Raw genomic sequence first — 19,872 nt, 5'->3', positions numbered from 1 at the left:
ACTAGTGGCAAGGCAGGCAGATTGTTTTTAATTCTAGTTTGTTCTCAAGCAGCACAAGGTTTACATTTACTTCTCCTAATACCAGTAACAGCAAGTTCATAAAAGGAAAAAAGTCTACAGAGACTAAGCAGAGAAATGGGATTTGCTATAATTATTATCAAAGACCTTACCAGAAACCATCACATCTTTAAGTTACTTTCTCCTACATTTAACACATTTGGGGGCATATGTTCAAGAAACTAGCGGAGCGCGGTGTTAGGCCAAAATTGGTAATGCCGCGCTCCGTCCGGTTCAAAACGCAGTGATGCGTCATATCTACATAAAAATATGGCACACCCCTGCATTTCCTCTAACGCCTCTAGGGTGCCAGTGCCAGGGCAGGCACCCTAGCACCATTTTGCTAGGGTGCTTGTCCTGCAAGTGGTTTTGTTTATGTGCAGGAAGGAACACCTTCCTGCACATAAACAATCTTAACAGACGATTTGCTCTGTGCATGTATGCTGCAAAACACAGCGCAAGTGGTAAGAGCAATATATAAAGAGAAATATAACATTTCTCCTTGTATCGCCTGTTTAAGATCATGTATTTCCTGGTATTATATTTGGCACTGCCCCATACCTTGATAATATGGGGCAGCATAAAAAAACAAGGGTAAACATCCTTTACAACGCAACTTTTACCACGCAGTGCCTTTACAACGCAACTTTTACAACGCAAACTATTACAACGCATAGCGCTGGGGGGCGCTCTAGGATAGGGAATAGGTTTAATGTACTATCCAACACCTTCCCTACTATCCACGGGGACTGGAGTTGGAATAGTAAATTAAACTATTCACTACCCAGCGCCTAAAAGCACTATGCGTTGTAAAGGTATGCGTTGTAAAACTTGCGATGTAAAGGTAGGCGTTGTAAAAGTATGCGTTGTAACGTCATACATCCAAAAACAAGGGGTGTTGCAGCGGAACGCCCACTGCAACACCCATTGCCTGCCCCTTTTAAGTGCTGCGGGAATGGAGGCATTATTTACAAGGTGGTGTTAAGCCGCTCACCACCTTGGAAATACACCGAAAGACTTCACGCCACAAGAACGTCGCAAAAACGTCGCAAAAAGTGAAGTTTCTGGTGGCATTAGCTCCTTGTAAATATGCTCAATTTGGTCTGCCTGGCGTGGATGACCTTTGGCACTTTGAAGGTGAATTCCACCTCTGACTGAACCATTAAACTAGTGATGACTAAAAAGAGTTGAGCATAAACCGAACAAACCAAGAGGAAAAAACGATTGAAAATGACCTGGTTTCGGGGAGCAGTGGAGCCACAGGCTTCCTATCTGTACACCTTTCATTGCAGAATCATGGCACAGTGGGTCTGGAGCATTCCAAATGTATGTAGGAGCGAGCAGTGGAAATATCTCTTTAAAGTCACAGATGAATAAAAAATTTAATTACTCTATAAATGTTCTGCAAACTGCTAAGTATTTTCTACGACTTTGTCTAATCTGCTCAAATGTTCATCTTGTACTGCGCAGTGATGAACCAGAGCAGGATGTCCTTCAAAGTCTTGTTTAGCAGCATCTGAACTCTGACTTGGTATTTCTAATCCACCGGGAGTGAAAGACTCAGCCTTACGTGAGAAGGTGACATTGACAAAGTTAAATGACTCAACTGAACTCTGTGTATATTTCAAACAGGTTTACATATTCATATCAGTTGTGTGGATACGGGGATCTACAATCACAAAATTTCTGAAGTCTACATTTTTGCCCCACACAAGTTGTCTGCCTCCCATTTGGCAGAAGGTGTGAATGTTAGGATTACAAGTCGTGCACTATTACTTTGCCTGCTATTCCTGGCAGCGGTAGGTAATACCACATGGTTTTCCAGATACATATCTACCTGCAAAAAACAGGTGGAATACAAGTCACTAAAAAGCTTGGAATTATGGCTTTCACTGCGGGAATCAGTGCTTCAAAGCCAGTTTCCATATGTAAGTCTCCACTCCTAGGGCCCTACAGCAAAGCGACTACTGATCACAGACGCCAATGCCCCTGGCCCCTGGCTTAATTTATACCACGAGTTGTATTTATTACACCAACATTCTAGACCACTCCTCATCAGGAGCTTATTGAAACTGAGCTATCGCTGCAAATGTAAGAAGGCCAGGTTTGCAAAATGTGCATGTAACCTTTCTGTGAAAAAAAGAATATGCAGGTTTAAAAAGATGATGCATTTTGAACATGGCTCAATTCCGAAACTGTTTCTACCTTTGCACAAAATTGGTTGCAAATGCAACAGGTTTGATGATCGTATACAAGTAAGCCTCAAACTACATTTTTGCAGAGCTTGTACATGAGACTAGCAGATAAAGAAGCATTTACGTCCTTCATTAACAAACACAAGTGCATGCACCCGCTCACATCCTGCTCTTCCCTTCCCATGCACCAGGTGAGGCTTGGCTCAGCAGAAGGCAGAATTCATATTCTAGTAGAAATAAAACCACTTATCTTTGCCTGGATGGGAATTGATGGGCCTGTACCTCGAAATTGGTATTTCTACTTTGTGGGTAGAGATCTGCATGCCAGTCTATCAACCCAGGTAGCTCAATGGCGCCAGTACATAATTGAGCGTGCATCAATAGTGTATTGTGCATTGAGGCCTGGGCTACAGAGCATTTGCAGGGGTGCCCCCGCCCTCCCCAATCTGGATGCCCCGCAGGTGAATACAAAACTTGCGCACTGGTAGAAGCATATCACACTACTCAGTTGCACAAGGTGTGCATGAGAGATGTGCTAATTGTCTGTAGTGCATAAGGGTCACTGTGTATTCTTGTAAAATAGTAAATTCGATGGGGCTGATTCATAGAAGCATTTATAGATATGAGGAGGAGTAAGATAGGAGTACTCTTTCAAGTACTCATATGCTTTTGTGAATCAGTGCTGAAACACAAAGAATGGGAAATAATGAAATACCCCCTGTATTGTTTCTTTTTAGCTCAGCACTTAAGTAGCACAAACTAGTTTAATATAGTTTATGCGGTATTATTTATTTATACCTTTTTATTTTGCTCTTTGTCAAACATTTTTACATTCATTAATATCCGAGAACACATACTGTCACAAACAATTACATCACAGTTAACATCACAATTCAACATACATATTTACAATTACAAATTACATTTATATACAGCCAATAAATCGAATCAAATTGTCTTTTCAACAGACATTCATTAAGGCTAGAGTTATTCGATAACACTAGTGACAATGCCATGCAGCATTAACCTGAACAGTCCATTACTTGTGAACCAATATCAGTAAATCAAAAATACATGAAAACAAAATCTATTTAAATTTTTAGAAAAAATACAATAACAAGAATTATTTGCTGAAGACCACAAATTAATTTCTTGGTCAACTGGACATTCAAGGTATATTTTCGAAATGCCGATGCGTTTCAAACCCTGTCACTTCAGTTATTGGGTTCTCATCAGGGCTCTTTCCTTTTTAGTTGTCTGTGGGATATATGGAAAAAAGCTTCGTTTTAATGTTTAGTTTGCCTCATAGGTTCCTCATTTGCTTTTACCTTTAGACTACTGAAATTTACCTGACTTCCAGCTTTTGCCGGTCCGAGGGCTCTCTCAGTTAAAAAATCGTTCAGCTTTCGTGCTTCGTAGAATACAAGTGTTTAGGGTAAGCCTTCATTGTTAGGGCGAATAGGTCGGTCATCCAAATGTTTTAAGCTCCTTTTTTTTTTAAAACGTACCTGCCTGTGTCTTCTAGTTAGTGTGGACACTTTTGGGTACTTGTCTTTTACTGTTCGTGGTTGTCAGCAGTTTGTAGCGATTTTGTGTAACAACCTGCAATTCGCAATACGAAAAATATTTTCAGTCACTTTACCGTATTTTAAACTTGCCGCGCTCGCGGGCGGAAAGACATACCTTCTTTCCAAAGGAGTGAACGCCTCGTTTATCGCCTGTGAATTTTTTAGACTGGAATTACTTTCTCGCGCCCGTCAGGGCCTTCCTGCTTGCCTGTGTGTAGAAAAACGGGCATTCATTTAAAATCTCCCGTATTTCGAGTATCTCTCTTATTTTTATCTAAGACTCCGTTTCGACTTCTTACCTGTTTGTTTGTAGCTCCGAGTTCGACTGGATCAAGCATTAGGTATGGCGGCCATCTTTTAGTGTGTTTTTATACTCATTGGTTTCTTATGACAGGAGCGGCGGCCATCTTATAGTATAGTATACCGGGTTGTTAGTATATCTATAATCTTGATATTTCAGATAGAGTATTTAACCCAGTCATGGCGCTATCAAATTTTAAAATTTGATAGGCTTCTTTTTTCAACAGTAGTTTTTCGACATCAGTACTTTTTTTGCGATGTTCGGTTGTGAACAATACGGGCCATTTGAATTCATTTTCTCCGTGTTGGTTGGCAATAAAGTGCTCGACCATTGGGGCAGATGCAACTTTATTTTTAATTCTCGATCTGTGCTGGGTTATTCGCACGTTGATTTGCTGGGTAGTTTTGCCAATATACAGCTTTTGGCAGGGGCATACAATGCTGTACACCACATTGCGTGTTCTGCAATTAGAGAAACCAGCATGTTTCCATTTTACGTTTTTGTGCTGGAACTCTTTTCCCTCAATTGTACTCGCACATGACACGCAATTCCCACACTTATGGTGGCCTTCTGTGGGTTTCATTCCCCATTGTGACAATAGATCACTTCTCAGTTTGGGTAAGGCTATGTCTGCCTGAATCACTTGTTGGCCAATGCTTTTGTTTCTTTTGTACGCGAAAAGCGGACGGGGGAACGGGCACTCTAGGTTTTCTAGCAGGTGCCAATTCCTTAGTACCATCTGTCTCAGCCTATTGGTGTCAGGGCCAAATGTCGTTACACACACGAGTCTATCTAGTGTACCCTTTTCTTTTTTCTCTAATAGACTCTCTCGTGGTGTGTATCTTGCCCTCTTATAAGAGTGCTTTAACAGTTTTTTTGGGTAACCTCTATATTTCAATTCTTCACAGAATTTTTCAGCGTGTTGGTCGAAGTCCGTTATTTCTGTACAATTTCTTCTTATTCTGAGTAATTGGCCGTACGGCAAGTTAGCCTTCAGGTTTCTTGGGTGAGCACTCTGGTGGTGTAGAATTGTATTGCGGTCAGTTTTTTTCTTGAATAGGGAGGATTTTAGAGCCCCTTCTTGACATGTGATTTCAATGTCTAGAAACGTCATTCTGGCACTACTCGAATCAATGGAGAATTTAATATCCTGGTGTCTTGCATTAAGCCAAGTGTGGAACTCCATCAGTTCAGTGTGGCTCCCCTGCCACAGGAGCCACACGTCATCGATGTAGCGGTACCACTGTTTGATATGTGCTTTGTATGGGTTATTGTTGTCCACAAACCTTTTTTCGTATTCCGCCATAAAGAGGACAGCCATCTCCGGGGCATAAGGGCAACCCATCGCGGTCCCCTTAATTTGCATATAAAACTGGTCGTTGAATTTGAAGTAGTTTTTTCTAAGTGCCACTTCTGCCAGTTTTAAAATGAATGGAGTTGGGACTCTATGTGGTCGCTCTCTAGTTTCTAAGTAGAGCTCCATAACTTCTAGTGCTTCCTCTTGAGGTATCTGGGTATACAATGACGTTACGTCCATTGTTACCATAAGTTCAGAATCAGGGTCAAAGTCGGTTTTCGCGACTTTCAACAGAAAGTCGGTGGTGTCTCTTAAGTACGATTTAACTGTACCGATAAATGGTTTTAAAAAGAAGTCCACATACTTCGCAATGGGCTCCAGGCATGAATCACACCCAGAAACTATTGGGCGTCCTGGGGGGTCTCTTTCATTCTTGTGAATCTTTGGGAGAAAATATAATATAGGGGTTCTTGGAAATTTCTTCACCAAGAACTCACTTTCTTTCGGACCTACAAATCCTTCCTCTCTTCCTTGCCTGATGGTTTCGGCAATTATGCCCTGGATTCCTTTTACGGGATCCTCCTGTAGTTTCCTGTACCACACTGTATTGGAAACTTGTGATATTGCCTCTGCTATGTATTTATCTCTAGGCCACAGCACCACTGCCCCGCCTTTATCGGCACGCATAAGGCGATAAAGGCGGGGCAGTGGTGCTGTGGCCTAGAGATAAATACATAGCAGAGGCAATATCACAAGTTTCCAATACAGTGTGGTACAGGAAACTACAGGAGGATCCCGTAAAAGGAATCCAGGGCATAATTGCCGAAACCATCAGGCAAGGAAGAGAGGAAGGATTTGTGGGTCCGAAAGAAAGTGAGTTCTTGGTGAAGAAATTTCCAAGAACCCCTATATTATATTTCCTCCCAAAAATTCACAAGAATAAAAGAGACCCCCCAGGACGCCCAATAGTTTCTGGGTGTGATTCATGCTTGGAGCCCATTGCGAAGTATGTGGACTTCTTTTTAAAACCATTTATCGGTACAGTTAAATCGTACTTAAGAGACACCACCGACTTTCTGTTGAAAGTCGAGAAAACCGACTTTGACCCTGATTCTGAACTTATGGTAACAATGGACGTAACGTCATTGTATACCCAGATACCTCAAGAGGAAGCACTAGAAGTTATGGAGCTCTACTTAGAAACTAGAGAGCGACCACATAGAGTCCCAACTCCATTCATTTTAAAACTGGCAGAAGTGGCACTTAGAAAAAACTACTTCAAATTCAACGACCAGTTTTATATGCAAATTAAGGGGACCGCGATGGGTTGCCCTTATGCCCCGGAGATGGCTGTCCTCTTTATGGCGGAATATGAAAAAAGGTTTGTGGACAACAATAACCCATACAAAGCACATATCAAACAGTGGTACCGCTACATCGATGACGTGTGGCTCCTGTGGCAGGGGAGCCACACTGAACTGATGGAGTTCCACACTTTGCTTAATGCAAGACACCAGGATATTAAATTCTCCATTGATTCGAGTAGTGCCAGAATGACGTTTCTAGACATTGAAATCACATGTCAAGAAGGGGCTCTAAAATCCTCCCTATTCAAGAAAAAAACTGACCGCAATACAATTCTACACCACCAGAGTGCTCACCCAAGAAACCTGAAGGCTAACTTGCCGTACGGCCAATTACTCAGAATAAGAAGAACTTGTACAGAAATAACGGACTTCGACCAACACGCTGAAAAATTCTGTGAAGAATTGAAATATAGAGGTTACCCAAAAAAACTGTTAAAGCACTCTTATAAGAGGGCAAGATACACACCACGAGAGAGTCTATTAGAGAAAAAAGAAAAGGGTACACTAGATAGACTCGTGTGTGTAACGACATTTGGCCCTGACACCAATAGGCTGAGACAGATGGTACTAAGGAATTGGCACCTGCTAGAAAACCTAGAGTGCCCGTTCCCCCGTCCGCTTTTCGCGTACAAAAGAAACAAAAGCATTGGCCAACAAGTGATTCAGGCAGACATAGCCTTACCCAAACTGAGAAGTGATCTATTGTCACAATGGGGAATGAAACCCACAGAAGGCCACCATAAGTGTGGGAATTGCGTGTCATGTGCGAGTACAATTGAGGGAAAAGAGTTCCAGCACAAAAACGTAAAATGGAAACATGCTGGTTTCTCTAATTGCAGAACACGCAATGCGGTGTACAGCATTGTATGCCCCTGCCAAAAGCTGTATATTGGCAAAACTACCCAGCAAATCAACGTGCGAATAACCCAGCACAGATCGAGAATTAAAAATAAAGTTGCATCTGCCCCAATGGTCGAGCACTTTATTGCCAACCAACACGGAGAAAATGAATTAAAATGGTCCGTATTGTTCACAACCGAACATCGCAAAAAAAGTACTGATGTCGAAAAACTACTGTTGAAAAAAGAAGCCTATCTAATTTTAAAATTTGATAGCGCCATGACTGGGTTAAATACTCTATCTGAAATATCAAGATTATAAATATACTAACAACCCGGTATACTATACTATAAGATGGCCGCCGCTCCTGTCATAAGAAACCAATGAGTATAAAAACACACTAAAAGATGGCCGCCATACCTAATGCTTGATCCAGTCGAACTCGGAGCTACAAACAAACAGGTAAGAAGTCGAAACGGAGTCTTAGATAAAAATAAGAGAGATACTCGAAATACGGGAGATTTTAAATGAATGCCCGTTTTTCTACACACAGGCAAGCAGGAAGGCCCTGACGGGCGCGAGAAAGTAATTCCAGTCTAAAAAATTCACAGGCGATAAACGAGGCGTTCACTCCTTTGGAAAGAAGGTATGTCTTTCCGCCCGCAAGCGCGGCAAGTTTAAAATACGGTAAAGTGACTGAAAATATTTTTCGTATTGCGAATTGCAGGTTGTTACACAAAATCGCTACAAACTGCTGACAACCACGAACAGTAAAAGACAAGTACCCAAAAGTGTCCACACTAACTAGAAGACACAGGCAGGTACGTTTTTTTTAAAAAAAGGAGCTTAAAACATTTGGATGACCGACCTATTCGCCCTAACAATGAAGGCTTACCCTAAACACTTGTATTCTAGGAAGCACGAAAGCTGAACGATTTTTTAACTGAGAGAGCCCTCGGACCGGCAAAAGCTGGAAGTCAGGTAAATTTCAGTAGTCTAAAGGTAAAAGCAAATGAGGAACCTATTAGGCAAACTAAACATTAAAACAAAGCTTTTTTCCATATATCCCACAGACAACTAAAAAGGAAAGAGCCCTGATGAGAACCCAATAACTGAAGTGACAGGGTTTGAAACGCGTCGGCATTTCGAAAATATACCTTGAATGTCCAGTTGACCAAGAAATTAATTTGTGGTCTTCAGCAAATAATTCTTGTTATTGTATTTTTTCTAAAAATTTAAATAGATTTTGTTTTCATGTATTTTTGATTTACTGATATTGGTTCACAAGTAATGGACTGTTCAGGTTAATGCTGCATGGCATTGTCACTAGTGTTACCGAATAACTCTAGCCTTAATGAATGTCTGTTGAAAAGACAATTTGATTCGATTTATTGGCTGTATATAAATGTAATTTGTAATTGTAAATATGTATGTTGAATTGTGATGTTAACTGTGATGTAATTGTTTGTGACAGTATGTGTTCTCAGATATTAATGAATTAAACATTTTTTGACAAAGAGCAAAATAAAAAGGTATAAATAAATAATACCGCATAAACTATATTAAACTAGTTTGTGCTACTTAAGCGCTGAGCTAAAAAGAAACAATACAGGGGGTATTTCATTATTTCCCATTATTTTAAAGGTCCAACCCACTGTATGTCCCAGGACCTAACTCCATTGCTTAAAAAAAAGAAACACAAAGAAGGCACATTTCTTTCAAGTTCTACTCATTTTATACGAATATTCCCTGAAATATTCTCAGTGTATTCACATTTCAACATCTTTGGGACCAATCTACAAAGGCTGCCCATAAAAGAGTACTCCAGGGGTACTACTTTACATACTCCTAAACGCCTCTGTGAGCAGACCCCAATATTAACAATGAACCCCTTCGCTGCGGCGGCAATTCCGCCGCAGCGCTAAGAGGGTGGGGCGGCCGCACGGCGCTCGCATACTCGTGACGGAACCGCTCCGTCACGAGACGCGGTTGCGCTGTGCTTATGACGGAGCGGTTCCGTCACGGCCCCGACCGCTCTTAAGAACGTTCAGCGCAGGCGCGGAATTGCTGCCACGCAGGCGCTCCGAGCGGGCCTTGACGGAACCGCTCCGTCATCAGCACAGCGCGGCCGTGTCTGATGACGGAGCGGTTCCGTCACCGGCAGGGGAGGGGTTAAAAAAAAGAGAGTTACAGATTCGATTAACATTTTGACAGTCCTGGAAACTTGTTTTACCTTCCAACCGGCACATGTCCTGGAGCAAAAAATTTCTGTGTTGGACATCCAAGGAAAAAGATGGGCAGGGCTATGGCGATGCACAGGGCCAGCACAATGGTGCACATGGCTCCAGCCTGCTTCTGAGACATTCGGAACTTCTTCATGACTGCCCCTCCAACAACGATTCCTGTTATGGCTGTAGGAATGTTTATAGCACCTGAGAAGAGCAAACACAAGACAAGGGTCATTGTATAGTGTCTTCAATCCGAGGAGCGGCACATACAGACAAGAAGTGATGTTTCATTCCAGGACTCCCTGTTAGGTTAAATGGAGATATTCCTGGTTTCCTGTCATATTACATAGCTCCCTGATGGGAGAACTGTTCTTATCTCCTTAGGACTGGAGTATGTGAATGAACTAAGATTAACTAAGTCTTATGCACAACTGGGCATAAGGGAAGAACTCTGCTATGTAAAGGATTCTCTTGTCTCTCAATCTCGGATCAGGTACTCACTGTCCAACCATGTACTGAAATCGAAGTCCCTACCATGAAATAGACCTACATACTGCTGATCTACTTCCGCTTAGTGTTTGTAGTGTTCAATACCCTGAGGAGAACCCGACAATTAATCTCAGTGGGTTCGAAATGCATCGAATGATCTAATTTGTGACCAAATAGGTGCTTACCAGATCTGTGGTGTAGATATTATTAAAGTAATAAGTGAGCATAGTAGGTCCACAATTTGGTGTTGACCTCTGAATTACAAGCAAAATCATTATATGTAAGAACAATGATCAGATGCAGTGTTTATGTATAAAAAGTAAGGTCTATAAAACCTGCTGGAACCATAACTACACATGTACTGTATTTGTTTATAATTGTATAGTGATTTGCACTGTATATTTGCCACATTTGGTTGTCCTTGTTTGTTAAATGTAGTGGTGTCTTCAGTGTATGTTTAATATTGTAATTGTATATATTGTAAATTAAAAAAAAACTTTTTCATCAAAACAAAAGTATGAAATGACAAACAATACTTGAAAGAAATATAAAAAAGGAATATTTCAGACCAGATTATTTTGATCTTCTGGATTCTGGTACAAATGTGATGTGCGAATGATTATCAGTATTGGCATTTTTGTGTTTGTTCTTAGTTCATTGGTCCGGCCTTACTGATTAAGGGTCAAACACTTTCTTGTTAATATAGTATTTGCTAACAGCACTGGCACATCGCCTGAAGGCCTGCTCTGACACCAGGGTGCTGGAAGACCCCAGCATAGCCAGGGGAGGCCCATAAACTATTTTCTGCCAAGCATTAGAGATGAGCATTAAGTGGGGATTAACCACCACTAATCTTCACTTAGACAAAGAGTGGACACATTCAACTTTCTCTGCAACTTGCGCTGCAGTGGTTTTCGAGTAACCTCATCAGCTATCAGTGTTTAATTACAACATTCTACTGAGACAGTCAACAATTTCCAAACAAGGTCTGGAGCATTTGCCCAGCAGTTTACACCCCACAACAAATTGAGTATCCAGGAGAGAAGCTGCTGTTCTCACTCAAGGGCTTCTGTCACTTAATGGGAGGTTTCCAGATGATATTCCAGCTAACACTATGCATTTGTCTACATTCAGGAATACCATCCTTGACTATACATTTGTCAACTTAAATATAGTGTCTCTTATAAATAATGCATTTTAAAATTGAACCAATATCTGAAAGTGACCACCACCACCATCCTGAAAACACTCAGCTAGATTTCAAAGCTTTACTGCCTAAAGATGTCAAGTGGCTGTCACAAATACTCAGCAAAATCCAATCTTGACATATCACCATCTGTAACTAATTTAGCTAAAAACAGAATATCTACTTATCTCGCCTCCCCTCTTTAAACTCCTGCACAAAACTGGTTTAAAGAGATACAAGTATTGGGAAGTGACCTGAACATTGTACAATGTACCCAAAATCATGGGCTTCATACTGGATAGGCACCTGACCCTTGAGTATTACAGAACAATCTACCCAACAAAGCTTAATTCTACCTTAGTTTGCTTTGAAATTCCAGATAGTGATTCCAGACAAAGACTTCCAACAGACAATTCGGGCCCTAATAATTTCAAGACCAGACTATGATAATGGAACAGAAAGTCTGCTATTCTATTGGCACTACCACATATAATGTATGCAGGCGTCTTAAAATATGTTTCTCTATACCATTCTGCATTACATGGGTCGTCAAGAGAGGTTTTTTGCTGCGAAAATATATGCAAAGCAATAATTACTATATAATCCAAATCTCCTTATGGAAAGCTTGGTTTTTACCCAGTCTTCTATTAATGGTAGAATCATATTTTGATCTTGGCATGCTACATGCTCTATTCTCATCGCCATAACAGATCTATACTGCAGTCGAGGCTGTGAGAATTATGTGATGCTGGTGCTACAGCATTTTCCACCTAATTATGGATTTACAGGACTTACTACCTGATCCACCATACGCAGGATAGTTTGAAAGCTAAAGAAAGGTCCTAGCTCAAAAATACTTAAAAACAGTACGTGCTGCCCCACACTGGCAGCAAACTTTTGCAAAGACTAACTAGTCATCTTGCAGTTACCCATAACTGCATCCAGTTGTTAAACTGATACAAATCAGGGGTAATCTGTGTCCATCCACAATTAATGTGTAGGTAAATGATGAAATGTCAAAAAAATACTGTTATAGAATGTGGTACATTAACTAGAAACATTTACCACTTATTACCACATAATTTAGTCAACCCTGATGGATAATTCGGACCTTCATTGCTGAAAAAATTCCAGTGGCCCCGGCTGTTTTGTTCATCTTACCCATTATCAGATTAGCCATTGATGCTGTGATAGAGAACTGTAGCTCCATATATTTGGCCATAAATACCATTATACCAGCTGCCATTGCAGATTGATTCACCTGGCCCAAAATCACCAGCAGAAAGACAGGTTTCTTTAGGTTTATCACTAAAACTTTGGGAAAGACTAAAGAAAATAAACAGAACAAACATGAGCAAGGGATCTATAAAACACATTTTTCAAATGTATACAGGTACTTCATGGGGAAATTATGACGCTCATGCCAATAACATATTCAATACAAAATTAACATTTTCTTTACTGCCAAGGTCGATGACCTCTCTGCAATTTTTCATGCAATGTCAACACAGAAGCTAGGTTCCACATTTGAATATGGTATTTCAATGAGATTACTTCTATCTCTCGCTGCCCTTGAAAGATGAATCCCAGATCGTAAACATCCTCCTGAACTGGTTATGTGTAGGTCCTATTAGACTGTTCAGGTAGGTGGGGCCTGAGTTGTGTACTGCCTTGAATGTATGTTGGAGGAGTTTGAATTCAATGCATTTCTGTATCAGGTGCCATCTATAGTTCCTTGAGGTGTGGTGTGATGTGTGGGAGGTTAAGGATAAGTCTGGCTGCTGAGATGGATGGTTTGTAAGTCGTCTGGTCAGCTGCTTGATGACCCCGATGTGAAGGGTGTTGGTGGAACTTGCTCTCCCTGCAGGGTCACACCCAGACTTTTTGCCTTTTTTCCTCCACTTTTTGCAGAAATAAATATTGCTTGGCTTAGAACTCTGTGCACTGTACCACTGCAAAACAGTGTTAACGTGCTTGTGGTCTCTCCTTTAAACATGGATTAATTGCTTTATACTCAACTGACATATTTAATTTACTTGTAAGTCCCTTGTAGAGTGTATAATATATACCCAGATCCTGCAAATGAAATGCTATTAGTGGACCTGCAACACTTATTGTGCCACCCATCTATGTAGCCCCTTAAAACATGTCCCAGGCCTTACATTGCAGCCTGAATATAGGTTAAAGCTGCCATATCAACTTAGTATTAAAAACCTCTTGCCAAGTCTTAAACTCCCCTTTTATTACATGTAAGTCACCCCTAAGGTAGGCCCTAGGTAAACCATAGAGTACAGTGTTGTGAAAATAAAATGTTGTTCATGTACTTCTAAGTTGTATATGTCCTGGTAGTGCAAAATTCCTAAATTCATTTTTTACTACAGTATAGCCTACACCACCCATTTTATAACATAACATTGGGGATTTCTTATGACATTTAACAAGCTGTATTCCCCAATTAGGACCAGGTCGATATTTCATGTTTAGTGTCTATGAAATCGTAATGATAAATCCTCTTTAATGACAAAGTTAGATTTTTCATTACAATCTTAAAAATGTCACTTTTAGAAAGTTACCATTTTCCTACCCTTAACCCTTTTAGGTTTAAATCTGTTTAATTTATTTTTTGAAGTAATCAATAAAACATTTATCCCATATACATCCAATGGCTAGTTGAAACAATAGGAGACAATGATAATAGGGAAAAGTAATAGTTAAGGAAGACAAAAAGGGAAGGGAAGAGGGCTAAAAGGTAAGAGGAGAACAATAGTGATGGGGCAACATTCCTCAACAGCTCATAGCAGAGAAAAGCCAGCACTTGAGGAAAGTATGAGTAGTGAAGGTTTTCCCCTCACATCAATGAGTCTGATGTTCCAACCATGTAAGGCAAAGGACCCATAAATAGGCTGGGTAACTCATCTTCCTAAATTCATTAGACAGGAATTGCACGCAGGGCACTCAAGTTTTGTCAAAGTGTGTAAACATGTTGGCCACAGCTGCTGCTGTTTCTCCCTCCCAAAGAGAGTCCATAACGTGTGCAACCAGTCCAAGCACTTCAGCACCGATTCTGTGCCCCAATGGGTCAGAAGGACCTGTTTGGTTGTACCATGCTAGTGATTTATAAAGCACCAGTGGGGCGTTTAAGAACTTAGATATGTCAGAAATTATGCGACTATCCGAAGAATGAGTGAAAAGCCATTTTTCGAAGGAGGTGGGGGCAAATGTGAGGTTGTAGGAGCCAGTTTCAAAGGGCAACATATTGCCAATGAGCACTGGATGGAGTTGCATGAATTCCATATCCTGTCGCTATCAAAGAGGTCACAGAGCCTTATATAAATGGCAGCTTGTCATTGTGCAAAGGAAGGCCCCTGTACCACCTGTATGAAGTACGGATTCTCAATAAATGGGGTCAAGATTATATGCGAGTAAATAGCTTGCACGCGACCTGTGCTGTGTCTCAGACTCCCATCGTAGCTCGGATCACTGTGTCACTGGGGAGATCAGAGGTCGGTGAAGTTTAGGCAGCCATGGTATTTTCCAGATGTCTATTTCAGCCACACCATGATCTATGAAGCACCAATGATTCTCCGTACGTGGCCTGGACTATTCCATATTGTAATGAAGCTGTGCCTTGTGATAGTATCGTACTAAGAGAGGAATGCCCAATCCACCCTCTGTTGGGGTTAAGTAAACCTGCTTTTCCCCATGTGTGCCTTCTTTCCTGCCCAGACAATCTTTAAGGTGGTGTAGCTTGCCAAGATGATGTGGAGGGGGTTGCCACAGTAACGTTTGTATAACATAAAGAATATCACGCACAAGAGTAATTTTGAACACTGTGAGTCTCCCCAACTAGGAGAGGGTGTATCTCTCCGAATATGACACGTTACAACGTGTACTAATACTACACGGCCCATTACAATGCGGGTATTACTATGCGTTGTCAATTACAACAACCTGCCATTACCACAAATATGCCTTTACCACACATGCCATTACAATGCAAAGGCAGGCGTGGTAAAGGTATACTCTTGGTAAAAGTATGCAAGGTGAGTTAAACTAACCCTACCCTAAACCCTAATTTCGTACTCCTGCATGACCCTACCCCGACCCCTATTCCTCTCTCTACCCTAATACACTACCCTGCAGGACCCCAGACCCTACCATAAACCCTACAACAATACCCCTGCACAACTTACTTACACTAAAACACTACCCTGCACAAACCCCTACCCTACCCTAAACCCTAAAACACTACCCCCTGCATGACCCCCCGACCCCCAGTCCTGTCTCTACAGAAAACACTACCCTGCATGACCCCCCACGACTACCCTAAACCCTAAACACTACCCCTGCATGACCATCCCCAACCCCTTGCCTGTCCCTCCACTTAAACACTACCCTGCATGACCCCCAACACAACACTAAACCCTAAAACACTACCCCCTGCATGACCCTCCCTCAACCCCAGTCCGGTCCCTACACTTAAACACTGCCCTGCACGACCACCCATCACTACCCTAAAACACTACCCCCAGAACGACCCTCCCCCGACCCCAGTCCAGTCCCTACACTTAAAACACTACCCTGCACAAAGCCTGACACTATCCTAAAACACTACACCGCACTACACACACACCCCCTAACCCCCTTTTACCCTAAATAAGGAACCCCCACCCCAGGCCCAATCCCCCTTTCCTCTAGCTCCTCGTGGTTCCTCTCTCCTCCTGGTTCCTGCTGCACATCGGGACTGAGGGGTGGTGTACGTCGTTGTGAGGAAAGGGAAGGGCCTCAGTTTCCTCACTATAAGGTGGATCACCATTTTATTTTACATCGCATGCATGGTAAAGACGCTTGCAATGTAAACAAGTAATGGCATAGCCAATAGGTCTCGCTTTTGGGACCTTCTAAGTATTTAGTTATGCAGCACAATATCCTCGGTGCAACCACATCAACTGTTGCATCGCTAAACACTTATAAGGTCCCAAAGGCGAGACCTACTGGCTATGCCAATGCTGGGTGTGGTTTTGTGTGTGTGGTTGAGTGTGTGGTTGTGTGTGGTTGTGTGTGTGGTTGTGTGTGTGTGGTTGTGTGTGTGTGTGGTTGTGTGTGGTTGTGTGTGTGGTTGTGTGTGTGGTTGTGTGTGTGTGGTTGTGTGTGTGTGGTTGCGTGTATGGTTGTGTGTATGTGGCTGTATGTGTGGTTGTGTGTGTGTGTGGTTGTGTGTGTGGTTGTGTGTGTGTGTGTGTGGTTGTGTGTGGTTGTGTGTGTGTGGTTGTGTGTGTGGTTGTATGTGTGTGTGTGGTTGTGTGTGTGGTTGTGTGTGTGTGTGTGGTTCTGTGTGTGGTTGCAGTTGTGTGCGTTGTTGTGTGTGTGGTTGTGTGTGTGTGGCTGTGTGTGTGGTTGTGTGTATGTGGCTGTATGTGTGGTTGTGTGTGGTTGTGTGTGTGTGTGTGTGTGTGTGTGGTTGTGTGTGGTTGTGTGTGTGTGGTTGTGTGTGTGGTTGTGTGTGTGGTTGTGTGTGTGTGTGTGTGTGGTTCTGTGTGTGGTTGCAGTTGTGTGCATTGTTGTGTGTGTGGTTGTGTGTGTGTGGCTGTGTGTGTGGTTGTGTGTATGTGGCTGTATGTGTGGCTGTGTGTGGTTGTGTGTGTGTGGTTGTGTGTGTGGTTGTGTGTGTGTGGTTGTGTGTGTTGTTGTGTGTGGTATGTGTGGGTGTGATTGTGTGTGTCTGTGGTTGAGGGTGTGTGTGTGTGGATGCAAGGTTGTGTGTGGTTGTGTGTGTGGTTGTGTGTGTGTGGTTGTGTGTGTGGTTGTGTGTGTGTGGTTGTGTGTGTGGCTATGTGTGTGGGGGGGTTGTGTGTGGTTGTGTGTGTAGCTATGTGTGTGTGGTTGTGTGTGTGTGATTGTGTGTGGTTGTGTGTGTGTGGTTGTGTGTGTGTGTGGTTGTGTTTGTGGATGTGTGTGTGGTTGTGGCTGTGTGTGTGGTTGTGCTTGTGTGTGTGTGGTTGTGTGTGTGTGTGGTTGTGGTTGTGTGTGTGGTTGTGTGCCTGATTGTGTGTGGTTGTATGTGTGGTTGTGGTAGTGTGTGTGGTTGAGTGTGTGGTTGTGTGTGTGTGGTTTTGTGTGTGTGGTTGTGCGTGTGTGTGGTTGTGTGTGTGTGTGTGTGTGTGTGTAGTTGTGTGTGTGGTTGTGTGTGTGGTTGTATGTGTGGTTGTGTGTGTGGTTGTGTGTTGTGTGTGTGGTTGTGTGTGGTTCTGTGTGTGGTTGCAGTTGTGTGTGTGGTTGTGTGTGTGTGGTTGTGTGTGTGGTTGTGTATATGTGGCTGTATGTGTGGTTGTGTGTGTGGTTTTGTGTGTGGTTGTGTGTGGTTGTGTGTGTGTATGGTTGTATGTGCGGTTGTGTATGGTTATGTGTGTGGTTGTGTGTGTGTGGTTGTAGTTGTGTGTGTGTGGTTCTGTGTGTGGTCATGTTTGTGGTTGTGTGTGCTTGGGGTTGTGTATGTGATTGTGGTTGTTTGTGGTTGTGGTTGTGTGTGTTGTGATTGTGGTTGAGTGTGTGCTTGTGTGTGTGTGGTTGTGTGTGTATGGTTGTGTGTGTATGGTTGTGTGTGTTGTTTTTGTGGTTGTGTGTGGGTGTATGTGTGGTTGTGTGTGTGTGGTTGTGTGTGTGGTTGTGTGTGTGTGGTTGTGTGTGTGTGGTTGTGTGTGGTTATGTGTGTGGTTGTGTGTGGTTGTGTGTGTGAGTGTGTGTGGTTGTGTGTCTGTATGATTGTGTGTGTGGTTGTGTGTGGTTGTGTGTGTGATTGTGTGTGTGGTTGTTTGTGTGGTTGTGGCTCTGTGTGTGTGGGTTTGTGTGTGTGTGTGCGTGTGGTTGTTTGTGGTTGTGGGTGTATGTGTGGTTGTGGGGGTGTGTGTGGTTGTGTGTGTGTCTGGTTATGTGCTTGTGTGTGGGGTTGTGTCTGGTTGTGTGGTTGCAGTTATGTGTGTGGTTGTGGGTGTGGTTGTGTGTGTGTTTGTGTGTGTGTGGTTGTGTGTGTGAGTGTGTGTGGTTGTGTGTGTGTATGGTTGTATGTGTAGTGGTGTGTGTGGTTGTGTGTGTGGTTATGTGTGTGGTTGTAGTAGTGTGTGTGTGGTTGTGTGTATGGTTGTGTTTGTGGTTGTGTGTGGGTATAGTGGTGTGTGGGGGTGTGTGTGTGGTTGTGGTTGTTTGTGGGGTTGTGTGTGTGTGGTTGTGTGTGGTTGTATTTATGTGTGGTGTGTTTGTTGTTGTGTGTGTGTGTGTGTGTGGTTGTATGTGTGGTTGTGTGTGTGTGGTTGTGTGTGTGGTTGTGTGTGTGGTTGTGTGTGTGTGGTTGTGCGTGTGTGGTTGTGTGTGTATGGTTATGTGTGTGTCATTGTATATGTGGTTGTGTGTGTGTGGTTGTGTGTGTGATTGTGGTTGTGTGTGTGGTTGTGTGTGTTTGGTTGTGTGTGTGTGGTTGTGTGTGCGGTTGTGTGTGTGGTTGTGTGTTTGTGTGTGGTTGTATGTGTGGGTGTTTATGTGGTTGTGTGTATGTGTGTAGTTGTTTGTTTGTGTGTGGTTGTGTGTGTGGTTGTTTGTGTGGTTGTGTGTGGTTGTGTGTGTTGTGTTTGTGGTATTGTGTGTGGGTGTATGTGTAGTTGTGTGTGTCTGTGTGGTTGTGTGTGTGTGGTTGTGTGTGTGGCTGTGTGGTTGTGTGTGGTTGTGTATGTGGTTGTGTATGTGGTTGTGTGTGTGTGTGGTTGTGTGTGTGGGTGTGTGGTTGTGTGTGTGTGGTTGTGTGTGTGATTGTGTTTGGTTGTGTGTGTGGTTGTGTGTGTGTTGTTATGTGTGTGTGTGGTTGTGTGTGTGGTTGTGGCTGTGTGTATGTGGTTGTATGTGTGTGTGGTTGTTTGTGGTTGTGGGTGTGTGTGTGGTTGTGTGTGGTTGTGTGTGTGTGGTTGTGTGTTTGTGTATGTGGTTTTGTGTGGTTGTGTGGTTGTGGATATGTGTGTGGTTGTGGGTGTGGTTGTGTGTGTGTGGTTGTGTGTGTTGTTATGTGTGTGTGGTTGTGTGTGTTGTTATGTGTGTGTGGTTGTGTGTGTGTTTATGGCTGCATGTGTAGTTGTGTGTGTGGTTGTGTGTGGTTGTGTGTGGTTGTGTGTGTGGTTGTGTGTGTGGTTGTAGTAGTGTATGTGGTTGTGTGTATGGTTGTGTTTGTGGTTGTGGTTGTAGTTGTGTGTGTGGTTGTGTGTGTGGTGGTGCTTCTTTGTGTGGTTGTGTGTGCGGTTGGGGTTGTGTGTGTGTGTGGGTGTTGTGTTTGTGGTTGTGTGTGGTGTATGTGTGGTTGTGT

The 19,872-nt window shown here is 42.7% G+C and overlaps 1 protein-coding gene across 1 annotated transcript in view; it reads right to left on the bottom strand.

The window, feature by feature from the left end:
- Nucleotides 1-19,872, bottom strand: part of LOC144773529 (solute carrier organic anion transporter family member 2B1-like) — a 442,157-nt gene that overhangs the window by 106,011 nt on the left and 316,274 nt on the right. The window contains exons 9-10 of the mRNA XM_078658590.1: nucleotides 12,690-12,854; nucleotides 9,859-10,057 (exon numbers count right to left, since the gene is read on the bottom strand). Coding sequence (XP_078514716.1) covers nucleotides 9,859-10,057; nucleotides 12,690-12,854 — 364 coding nt within the window. The remainder of the gene's footprint in view (nucleotides 1-9,858; nucleotides 10,058-12,689; nucleotides 12,855-19,872) is intronic.

The sequence above is a fragment of the Lissotriton helveticus genome, chromosome 8 (genome assembly GCF_964261635.1).
Source record: "Lissotriton helveticus chromosome 8, aLisHel1.1, whole genome shotgun sequence".
Taxonomy (NCBI): Eukaryota; Metazoa; Chordata; class Amphibia; order Caudata; family Salamandridae; genus Lissotriton; species Lissotriton helveticus.
Note: the sequence above shows the minus strand (reverse complement) of the source record. Positions and strands in the feature narration are given on the sequence as shown.